Below are 12,443 nucleotides of genomic sequence, written 5' to 3'. Positions count from 1 at the left end.
CCCAGGCCCAGAGCAGGTAGCTGCACTTCACTGCTTCTGCAAGGACAGGAACAAGGGCAGGTCCCATCCACAGGAGCAGGGTACAGTTCTTCCCCATGCTGTCCAACCAGACCACACTGCCAAGGTCTCCACAATAAGAAAACAGATGAGCAACCTGAATTAATTACTCACAATGCAACTTCTTCATGAGAATGGGATTCCTTCTGCTACTGGCAAATACAGCACTTCTGAGAAAACTACACCAAAGCAAAGAATTGTAAATGGAACAACTAGGACACAGAAACAAAAGTTAATGCCATTTATGATGCCTTACATTTTATGGTGGGGACAATTGCAAACCTGACTAATGCATCCTAAGAGTCATTCTTCAGGATGTAACAAACATAGATTCAATGCACGTTAATCCCAGCAGACACGCTTCAAGAAAGGAAACTTAAGAGAGAGGAGGTCCTACAGAGACTGCACTCTGCTCCTGCCACAGAGCTCTCTCTGAGTGAACCAGACCTCAACAAGTGTGACACAGCTTTAGAACTATCTCTGGACATGTAAGAATTGAGCATGAGGGGCAAGAAGAAGCATCTGTGGACCGTTATTCAGGAATAAAGGGAATAAAGCAATTCTGATTCAGCAAAGTGAAGATGCGGTCATGCAGCTCTCTATAGCCTACCGAACTTAGACACCCAGGAAGCCCCAGAGAGCAAGACAAATGAGAACAAATACCTGCTTTGAAGTGGTAACAACTCAAGTATCAAAAGAGTTAAGGAGATAAAAAGCACAACAGATGAATAGAGATGGGGCAGGCAGAGTAACAGCAAGAAGCAATGAGGAGCAGTTTTCATACATTAGCAAATTCGTCACACTCAAGCTTTTGCAGGCGTGAATAAAAGCAGCATTTTAGAGAGTGTTTCAGAGGAGGAAAATGAGTTAACATTACAGATGTTCATGTTCAGAACATGCAGCTTATGTCTGAGTTAACGCAGATGAAGGAGTCAAATGTAGGTTGATTCCCTGTCAAATGTGAGGTTACAAGACCCTTTAGCAGCAATATGCTGAAGAGATACAAAACAGGCCACATTACAAAACCAAGGAGATGATGTTCCAGTAACCAAGATGCAAAGTCAGCCACAGCTTTGGTGAAAGCTCAGCAGTATGTACGGAGAGGAAAAGCTGTTATGCAGACGGAACCAGCGGGATTTTGATAGGCTGGGTGGAAAGAGAGAGGAGGAACTGTGAGCTGAAGGGAACACCCAGATTATTCATTCTGATGAGACAGCAGCTGGAAGGGGACATCGCAGGAGCACTTGGACAGATTAAGAGTTCCAGGTTAGCAATGATTTGTTTAAGGCAAGACAGAATGAGGAGATAGCAGAGGGGCACTGAGATTGTAGGCTGTACAAAAGATGATGGATGTTCAGTGCAGAAGCAGATCTACAACATCGCTTAATGGACTTCGTTAATTCTATGCAATAGCTAGCTTTGCCTAGACAACTATTTAACCATTCCAGAAAGGCTGGGCTTTACATTGTGAACCAATGACTGAAGCCATCAGTATTTTTGTTCTAGTGCTACATCACTTGCTACAGATTACTCATTTCCACAACTCATTAACACTTCCCACTACTTAACTCAGTTCAGACTACTGCTTGTGTGTCAGTGTATTTCCAGTAGCAAAGTTTCTGCCACTGCCTTTTCACACTTCACTTGATGCCTCAATTACTCTTAGGACAAGCTCTCATTTTCAAGACGCTTGCATGTTCCAATAGCCAGCAACAAGAGCTGCAACTTCTGATCCGTCTGTACATACTGGTTTGAGGAACATGTTGGATCCAGCCATAGGAATTTGAAAGACTGAATGGCAATGCAGGATTCTCCATGTTCTGCACTTCTTTCTTCATCCCCATTACTTTGAAAAGATGAACCATGTGTCAAATAAACATCAATTACCTCCCTAAACTCCTGTTTTCCTGTAAGTGATCACACACCCCGAGTTAAAAGCCTTCTCAGTCCTTGCTGTTTATCAAGCTTGCCGATAGAAGTACAACGATCACAGACACAACCACAGACACAGATACTAATTAACGACATTCCATTGTGCCACAAATGAGAAATGCCAAGAGATCTACTTTACCCTGCCCTGCTCCTTACACAGCTCCCAGTTCACGAGCACACATGCACACAGACAGCAGGCAGACAACAATATACAGAGATAATGAATGGGTCTCTAGTGTTTCAGATTTACCTACAACCGTGTCCTTCCATCAGAACTTTAAGAGTGTTTTGCTTCTGGCACTAGCATTAGCAATCCCACAATAAAGACTGTTAAGAAAAATGTTGCTCAACATTAGAGATAGTCAGAAACAGAGTCAGAAAAATCTGGGTGCTTCCCAGGAGCACTCTGCAAATTACTCATGATCTACTAGAGGTATTTTACATAACGTGCATCACATCGCTGCTGCCAGGGGGTTACACAACTCTCTGACCAAAGTAAATAAATAGAAATCAAAAGAGAAAATGAGTATCCTGATGAAAAGAAGAATGTGTGCATCTCGTGTGTTAAAGACACAAACTGAATTTGAAATAAAGGGCATGCATATGGAAAGTGCACATATTTGGGGAGGTTTAGGGGGAGGGAGTTAAAATGCAGATAAACCTCTTACTGGTGCAAATAACATTTGAATTTAGTTCTATATCCAGACTATCCGGTTCACAATCCTTTCATTCCTACTGTGGGAAAATGGGAAATGGGAAAAAAAGTCCCACTGAGGAGGCTCTTTGCTTTCCCTCCTCTTCCTTATTCTTTATTTTTATTTTGCTTTAAAAGTCTGCAATGACCTAAAGAAAACAACAAAACCAAACTGTGTGCAGTACTTTAAAATCAGCTTTCCCTTGGGTCTCAAAACTGCATCGCTTTCATGTGCACCAAATTCAGCAGGAACAGAGTGTACAAGAAGACTAAAACATCAGAATGAGGGACACCAATATATAAAAGTAAATAGAAAGAAAAAGTCATTTAAGAGGTAAACATGTCTCACTCAAAGCTACTGCTCAGTCGAGTTAACTCCTCTTTAGTGTTACTAGTCTCTTATCTGGACCATTTGTATACAGTTTATACCGGAGCTAATTGTCCCAAATAAAGTTTATCATTTAGCCTATCAGCTAGGTCTTTAAAGGGGCTTTTCTACATTCAGCCTGTAATCTTACCTTGTAGGCGGCTTGTCTCATAAACTGCTTTGCGGGCTGCTTCCAAATAGCAGGCACTGTAATGACCCATCTTACTTCAGTGTTTTCAAAGTCTGAGCCTCCTTGGTCACTGAGCTCCTAAATAAAATGAAACCAGAGGTGAATGCAAAAAGATGGGTGTCCACTTCATAAGAAAACATTCTTTTCTGCTGGCTCTAGTAACAGTAACTTTCTCTTCTCAACTCTTTTCCTCCTCCATCCACACTACAAATCAGAATTATTGACAACCTGTCAAGAACCTTTACTGTGCCAAAAGCTGGGATTAGGGTTGACGCCTTCTAAAAGGAGGGCTATAGAAAAGTTTACTGCTTAACATGAAGCAGAAAAGTTAGTTTTTCCAAAAGCAGCTCCTGCACTGCTGAACGTTACAGAACATTTATGTACACTCTTAGTCACAGTGTGGGATTTGCTGTTCGCTTGAGGAATTCACACTCACACCTTGATTAATACACAGAAATATATTTGGGGTATCACTGATGAACATTATGCTTTACAATCTGGGTTTTTCAATGACTTCTTTATACACCACATACCTTTAAATCAAGTTTTTACAACTCGGTTAACAAGAGGAAAATACAGTTAAACCCTTTAAAAAAATAACTGCTTGCTCCTTGAAAATTTTGCTCTAAGCAAACACTCAAGACCAGTTTAGTTCTTTTATTGTCCCTTTTTTCCCCCTTAAAAAGAGGAAAGTCTGTATTGCATTTGTGAATTAGGTGATACACTGACATGTTTTGGGAAAGGTTCCAAGCAAAATGTCATTACCATATGTCCTATCTAAATCTCCATCCAAACAGGGAAAGGTTCAGAAAGGTGAACAACAGGCCTTTAGAATGTAAAAAAGCTCTTTCTGCATGCGCTGTGCAAAGGTGTTGTGTTTGTTTAGCTATGCTGCAGTTGAAAAATCCAGGCTGGAAAAGTGCTTCCTTTATATTGCACAGGGCAGAGGAATGGACAGATTATGGTGCGAAGTAGTGATTCATTTACATCACTCGTCCAATTGGTTTCAGCATGCACACATAAATCACAGGGATTTATTAACATCAAGAAAGGCTGTAGCCTTGAACAGGCAGGACAGCATATATATGAAACCTAACAGCATTCACTAAGAATTTCCCCAGACTATGCATGGGCTCAAGTCCGTGACTCCATGATCAATCCCAAAATCTAGTTAAGTCTTTGACAAGATGAGGAATTGGAGTTGTAATGGGAAGAACGCTTCCCTGTTGCCTTAAAGAGATCTCAAAGATAATAAGTTAACCCCATCCAAAAAGGTAGGTTCCATTTTAACAAGGCTATTTCAAACAATGCTTGCTGGGATGAATATACTGGTTTGACTCAGCAGCTTGCTTACATGGACATTACAGTGGTGCATTTGAAGCCAGTGTGTACTTAACTTATGTTTGACTGTTTATATAAGATTTTAAATCTCAGAAAACTGTTTCCTGGGGACACATATTTTGCAGAAGAATATGAAAAACAACCTTCTGTCCCAAGAAGAATATCACAAGAAATGAGTATTTCAGCATTTCAAATGGGAAATGGAAAATAAAAAGCCACACCAGCCACAGCAAGGGGGAAAAAAGGAGAAAAGAGAAAAGTAACATAAATGGAGGCAGTCCATCAGAACACAGTATGAATTTACAAATTAAACTCCTAACAGATGTCTCTCTTACTTTCCACTTGTTCCAGTGCCTCACCTCCCTCACAGAAAAGAACTTCTTCCTTCCTAACCTGAACTTCCCCTGTTTCAGTTTGAACCCATCACCCCTTGTCCTATCACTACAGTCCCTAATGAAGAGTCCCTCCCCAACATCCCTATAGGCCCCCTTCAGATACTGGAAGGCTGCTATGAGGTCTCCACGCAGCCTTCTCTTCTCCAGGCTGAACAGCCCCAACTTTCTCAGCCTGTCTTTATACAGGAGGTGCTCCAGTCCCTGATCATCCTCATGGCCTCCTCTGGACTTGCTCCAGCAGTTCCATGTCCTTCTTACAATGGAGACATCAAAACTGTGACCTGCTGGTCATGAAGGAGGCGATCCTGCCCCTCTACTCTGCTCTCATGAGCCCGAACCTTGTGTGAACACAGAACAACGTGTTGTTCCAGCAGAAGTATAGGAGATGAGGGCAGGACACAGCCTCAAACTTATTCCTGTGCTTCAGCACCTGCACTTTTTAATTGTCTTTTCAAATCAATATTTTTTCCATTAAAAAAAAAAAAAAAGTGGGAAATATTTAAGCCAGTAAGAAAATACTCAGAGCTGTGCAACACAGTGATGCACTTACTATTAGTGAATCAAGCTTGCCCTGTGTGAGGGGAAATCACTTCAGGCTATTGTGAGGTCTTCGGTGTCCACTGGAGTTTCTACAGCTTCCTTACTTTGCTTACATCAAATGCTACTGAAGCCAGAGCTTGGCAAGGTTAGAAGGGCTAATCTCACATTTATACCAGTTATAAATACAGCAAATATAGATAAGGAAGCATTGCCCTACCTTTAATGCCTGTTCCTTAAAGTATTGCAGAGCGTAAGCAAATATCTCAAGTGCTTTGACTTTTTTGCCATTTGCAGCTGTCAGGTCTGTCTCCATGGTAAGATTCTACATGAAAGAAAATCAGTGGAAGTTATTAAAAGGAAAAGGAAAACATGAAATTAATTCCCTTGCTTGAGGAAAGGGAATTCTTCATTATCCACCTGGTTAGGAAAAAGTGACAAAATTGTTCTGAAGAGGATCTAACTCATCACTTGAATTTCCTGGAGCATGACATCTGCTGCTTATTTTAGACTTTGCTTTTTAACACCTACCATATCTACAGATAACTGTGGGCAGAGAAAGAAATATGGACTAACTATTAAAGAATTACAACCAATGTATCCATAATTAATTGCAACAAAGCTGCATATGCAAGATATTTAATCCAAGAGTTAAAAGCATAGATTTTTGGCTTCCCACCAACACATGAAACCAGAAAACACCTCATTACAGAAAGTACTGGCCAAGTCCCAAAACTCTAGAATGGATTAAAGGCAAAAATATAATCAGCAGGAATAATGTCAAATTAGCAACATGATTTGCACTTGCAGTTTTGACAATGAACTCAGGGTAAATTTGCTCCTCTGCGCTAGCGTTCTGGATGGCTCTTATGTTCCATCTCTGTTTTCTGACTAGAGTTATAAAACAAACCAACTTCATGCAGACTCCCTCGACAGCTATGAATTTCACCCAGGCAAATTAGGACATGAAGATCTAAGCAAAGCAGATACTGAACTTCTGAGATCTAAAAACAAGGCTGGCAAAATACACTCGCCAAATGCAGCGAGAAGCAAAATGAATCATAACGTTAACTGACTTTATTTTATTTACTCTCTAAACATAGACATAGAACTGCTTCACATCTAGCTGACAGTCTTTAGGCAGAAATCTAGTACTGTTCACAGGAAGGTAATCTGAGTTTTCAAACTCACAATTATTCAAGGGAATTGGTTATTACTTACACCAGTGGTATGTAGCTTCATCTTAAACTTTTCAAAATACAACCAGTGCTTTGATTCAGTGGGATCCAAGTCATGGTAGAAATCTCTTGCTGCATACCCAAAGCTATGAAACTTCCTCTCTGGTGTTAGGAGGATAGTGGTAGGTGTCTTCTGATTGGATACGCCTGGATCTCCACCTTCCCATCGCCTATCCAACAAGTGAAAGAGCTTCAGTAAGTGATACTAACGTTTGGAGCAGCAGGAAAAACAGTGTATCATGAGGAAAACAACGCGGTGGCAGGTTGCACAGACTACTTTCACCTTCCAACAACATTAATTTCAATCCTTATAATACCAAAAGCAAGTGGGTTTATTCACATCCAAGAAAAGACGACTGTAATTTTCATTTCAGATAATTCAATACATTTTGCAGTTAGTCGTATCATTTTTAAGGACATAATCATGCTCTGTCGTGATAAGGATACGGGTTCCCTGAAGCAAGCCATGCACAATAAACACTGAAATTTTCAGACCAAGTGTACGCATGTAATAAATATTGTACAGAAGAAAAGAAATCAGGTAATTATCCAAGAACACTATTAAGAAAAACCCCACCTCTTCAAAAGGAGCAGCCTATCTATTGTCAATCAGAGGCCATGAATGCCTCTTTGTAGGGAATAGGGACCTGTTTCAGCCATCTGAGCACAACTGCAGAGAAGTCGATTAAATCCCCATTTCTCTCACAGAATGCTCCCTGAAGCAAGACAAGCCAGGTCAACCGGAATTGAATCCTATGTCTGATTTCCTGGACACCTGAAACTCTGAAGACACGTCTGCAGATGTTGAGTTCTCTGCATCGCGCTCTCTACCCACCTGAAGTTGACGGATTTGTGTTTTAAATGCCCCAAATGCTGTAAAAGTTTTAAGCTGTCAAAAATAAAGCAGCCTATCCCAACCCCCAAGTATCTTATCTCCACCAAAGCATTTCCCTCACTACTGTCCAGTAAAATGGGGAATAAAACTATCCTAGCCTACCAAGATTGTGAAGGTATCTTCAGGAAGACCCAAGAAGCACAAAAGTATTAAGGCAAAAGCAACCCAAAGCTTGATTCACGGAATGGATAAAGAAATAAATAAGAACACTGAATACGTGAACACCCAGCAGCAGGAATCGGGAGGGCATGGCAGGACAAGGTCAGACAGTAGAAAGCACAGACACAGCTGTGAGCCTTCTTGTCTTCTCCTCAGTGCTCCATCATAAGAAAAAGCAGAATGGAAGAACAAGAACCTCACAGTAATGCTCCTCCTCGCCCTATGTACGTGTATTTTCAGCATGGGAAACAAACACTTACCAGAAAACATTTTCTTAAGAAGGCCTTAGTGGAAAATCTGTTTATGCTGTCAGGCACAATCATAACACAGCTCAAACAGGAGCCAAGTTAAGATCACACAGGCAACTGCATTCATTATTAAACCACATGTTGATTACTTCTTTCTAAAGATAGCCAAACACACTTTCGTAATATGCTACTGCCAAGGTTCTTGTTCTGAAGCACAAAAAGGTTGCCTTGCTTCATGGTACTTGTTTCTGTGACATAGGAAGATTATGGATGATCTTAAAGGTCTTTTCCAATCTACTTGATTCGCATTGAAAAAAATCTCTTCCATTTCACTCTCAGAAACAGCTGAGGCAATTGAAAATTAATGGACTTCCAGACCAAGGCAGACAACTGATACGGAAAATGACAATCTAAGGGGTTAATACTTGGCAAAGTAACAAGGAACAGGACCTTCTAAAGCGCTGGAAACCCTTCAGACCACTCAGCTAGATCAAACAGAGTGAAATCTGCCCTTTTTTGCACTAGCAATGGCAGGGAATCACAGGTCTCTGAATTTACTTCAGTGTAGAGGGCAATTCCGCTGCTCTGAGAGTAGAAACAGCATAATGGGAAATTAAATGATTTCCACCTTCATCTGCTCAGAAAAACTTCCCTAAACCTCCCTAGCTCCCACTGCTCAGGCCCTGAGCCATTATCAGCTGGCAAAGGCTCTGCTCCAGGTCATTTCTTCTAACCTGCTGCTAGCAATGTACTTTGGTCAGCTCGAAAACTCTTTGAGTAGGTGTTAGAGCAAACATATGGTTGCAATGTGAAGAAGTTGGGATCCCACAGCCTATGAACGGAAAACGCTGCCTATTCCACCAGATTGCTGAATCCCACACACCCGCTGCAAGCAGAGAGGAGACAGACTGCTATCGGTTTTGCTTGGAATCATTAATGATTCATTCTGAGTCACTGGTGGGAAATTCCATAAATAGGACGTGGCTAATAACAAAACTTCTTTATTTTTCATTGCGGCTGGGCACATTTGCTGTGTCTGGAATAAGTACACTTAAGGAGCAGTTTAAATGAAGACAAAATTGATGCTCAGTTGTATGGGCTGAAAGTTTCAAAGCCACCTAGAGAACTGGATGTTCACTTCCTGAGGAGTTTCTGACGGAAACTCAAGACAGTAATTGCTCAACACACTCTAAAGTTCTCAGCTTGTATTACTGTTCGGTCACAGAAAGAGCAATACGGAAACTGAAGGGGAAACCTGACTTTACCATTTGCAATCAGAACATTAAAAGTATTCCTGTGTGACATCTATTTGAGAGATGCAGCTGCAAAAGCATGTGCATTGCAACTCCTGACCGCCCACTCTTCTCGGGTGGAGCATCAATCAGTGGAGGATACCAGTCAGTAGGGCTGGGGTTTCACACCTTCATCTGCAGACTTCTTTCTGCCTCCCAATAGGGGAAAATAATAGTAATTACTGCTCTTAGGCTAAAGAAAAATATATGGAAATACCTATTAAGAGCATAGACCAATACAAGCCAGAAGTATTCTAAATGCACATGGGAGATATCTTCTCAAAGCAGGGTCTGAGCTGCAAATCTATTCAAGCAGAACCCAGTGTAGGTTTCTGCCTAAATTCAGACATATGAGACCAGTTCCTAGGTTGATATAAAGCGGAGCAGCTCTGCATATCAGCATTGACCTGTTTATAGCCACAGGGGGTCTGACTGCATATTAAAAGTGAAAAAAGAAGCAGTAAGAAAGTTAACATGGAAAGGATCACAAGGTTATACTAAGGTTAGAGAAATGCCCTGAATCTGGCTGACAGAGAGAGCAAAGGGAGTGATCCGTGCAGAGTGATGAGAATTTGATACAGAGCTGCAGCATAACAGTCAGGGAAATGAAGTAGTGGGGTCATCAAAACGTAGCTGAACACAGCTAGAAGTGTGTATGCAGGAGAAAGGCAGGCACGTGTCTGCCAAGAATTACAATCAAACAGGGAAGAGAAGCAAAAGGAAAAACCCAAAGGTTGAAATAAAGTTAGAGTGAAAAAAAGACCACAATCTGCCACCTTCCAAAGACAGGCTGCAGTTTGTTTCATAATCAAGTGCATTATTTCATGTATTTTTCTCCATCTGTGAAATACATTCAGATTGCTGCTGCTTAACCAGAAGCCAAAACATTTATAACTTCACTTAAGTGTATATAAATCAATAGGAGTTTTTTCCAAAACTGTGTTATACCTTCTCTATCCCCTCCAACAGAGACATTACTGTTAACTCATTCTACAGCCTTCACTTTGGCTTTGGCACTGCCCCTACCACTGAAGTGCTTGCTGAACTCATGGCCAGGTTCTTCACATACATTTTAACCACAACTATCTGGGGCCCTCAGCACAAGAGGGATGTGCACCTGCTTGAGTGAGGCCAGAGGAGGCCATGGAGATGCTGCAAGGGCTGGCACAGCTCTGCTCTGGAGCCAGGCTGGGTCAGCCTAGAGAAGGCTCCTTAAGGGGAGACCTGAGAGCAGCTCCAGGGCCTAAAGGGGCTGCAGGAAACCTGGAGAGGGGCTTGGGACAAGGGCCTGTAGGGACAGGCCAAGGGGAATGGCTTTAACCTGCCAGAGGGGAGACTGAGATGAGCTCTTAGGCAGAAGCTCTTCCCTGTGAGGGTGCTGAGGCGCTGGCACAGGGTGCCCAGAGAAGCTGTGGCTGCCCCATCCCTGGCAGTGTTCAAGGCCAGGTTGGACACAGGGGCTTGGAGCCAGCTGCTCCAGTGGAAGTTGTCCCTGCCTGTGGCAGGGGGTTGGAGCTGGATGAGCTTTGAGGTCCCTTCCAACCCAAACCAGTCTGGGGTTCTATCATCTGTATAGGAGCTGTGGAGAACTAGGAAGAGTTGACAGGCATGAATTATTACTTTAATTAAAATTGATAAAACAATAACTTATGCTAGGCAATCAAAGTGCGGTCATTCATCCATCATCTAGAAACACACACCCGACTCCAAATACATTCTTTAGTCTACTGATACGAGTGAGGCTACTCATGCATTTAAAGCCAAGTATATACTCAAATAACTGTTAGGCCAATGCTTATAAATTCATTTTTTTTTAGGGCCTCACAGCAATTAAACACACAGAGTCAAAGACATGACTTTGTCTACTAATTACACAACTGGAATCACAGCTTTGCCGATACTACACTCAAGAGCTGTAGTAAAGTGCTGAGTGTTCACTCTTTTCTGAAGTAGGACCTTCTCAATAACCCCATCTTACCCCTAACTGAGAGATAGCGACAGAAAAGCAGCTTTGTTAACAGGCAGTCAGAAACCTAAATGTCTGGAAAGGATCAACACTAAGTAGGGAAGGTGGAAAATATGTGAGGAAGCAAAGAGGACGGCGCATCACTGGTAGGCTTTATTTTCATGTAAACATTCTCGAGTGCGGGCGGGAAGTTACGTTAACTCTGCTGAAATATTGGTAAATCATCCAACATGTGAGGCCCATTCTGTACAGAGTTTGAACCTCTTAATACCTGCTGAACTACTGAAGCCTTATTTTGATACATACACCATTCATTTCATTGAATATCACGATTTATGTGTATTTATATGTAAACAGCTATAAAAATACAGGTTATTTCATAAGGAAGTTTTGGTATATCTTCCAAAAAACTCCTTCCCTGTCAGTAATATTTATTAAGGGAAAATAAATCATTTTTGGTATTAAAACATTTTCCATTGTTTAAAATACCTTGTTGGAAATCTGAATACATTTCCCCTCCCAAAATATGTTCCTTCCTTCTGGTTGAAAATATATAAATTGGTTTAGCTTCTTTTTACATCAGTATCTCATATCTACACAGGTCTCAAATCACAATCATGCTACCATTACTGAATGAGGAAGAAAAAGTGGTGCTTTGAACTATAAGTAGTAAAATACCAATTAACATTTGGAACATGGTCTCAGCCAGCCACACAGCACCCAGATTTTAGTGTCCCAGCAGGGAGCCTGGTATCCTGGAAGGAGGATGTAGTCTGTAATTTAGTGCAGTATAGCGTGAACCCAATAGCAAAAATTGGGTCCTGAGGTAAAATTTTGAATCCAAAGAGCATAAAGGACATCCCTAGGAACAGCAGTGATTTCACTTAGTAAAACCTCCATAGAGATTATAGGAACAACACTAGGTTTGCTCAGGTACAGCTTCGGAGATGGATTCCCTCATTTCATCCAGCTTCTTTGAGAGAGCTGATTAATCATTTGCTGTCATAAGACAAGTGGAATTAGTAAAAATAGGTTCCAACTTGACAACCCTGTAACCTGTCTGAGACAGCAACACATGGCCTGCCCTTTGACTTCCAGCCTCACGCAGCTTCCTGTGCTGTTCAGGGAACAA

At 41.5% G+C, this 12,443-nt stretch overlaps 1 protein-coding gene across 1 annotated transcript in view; it reads right to left on the bottom strand.

Moving 5' to 3' along the window:
* The window catches only part of HSPA12A (heat shock protein family A (Hsp70) member 12A), a 60,247-nt gene that overhangs the window by 26,914 nt on the left and 20,890 nt on the right, over nt 1–12,443 (bottom strand). Inside the window, exons 4-6 of the mRNA XM_057417382.1 lie at nt 6,735–6,921; nt 5,734–5,838; nt 3,202–3,318 (exon numbers count right to left, since the gene is read on the bottom strand). Of these exons, the coding sequence (XP_057273365.1) occupies nt 3,202–3,318; nt 5,734–5,838; nt 6,735–6,921 (409 nt within the window). The remainder of the gene's footprint in view (nt 1–3,201; nt 3,319–5,733; nt 5,839–6,734; nt 6,922–12,443) is intronic.

The sequence above is a fragment of the Pezoporus wallicus genome, unplaced genomic scaffold, assembly GCF_028554395.1.
Source record: "Pezoporus wallicus isolate ANWC-B61680 ecotype Strahan unplaced genomic scaffold, APGP_CSIRO_Pwel_v1 contig_8188, whole genome shotgun sequence".
Taxonomy (NCBI): Eukaryota; Metazoa; Chordata; class Aves; order Psittaciformes; family Psittacidae; genus Pezoporus; species Pezoporus wallicus.
This window is presented reverse-complemented; position numbering and strand designations above follow the sequence as displayed.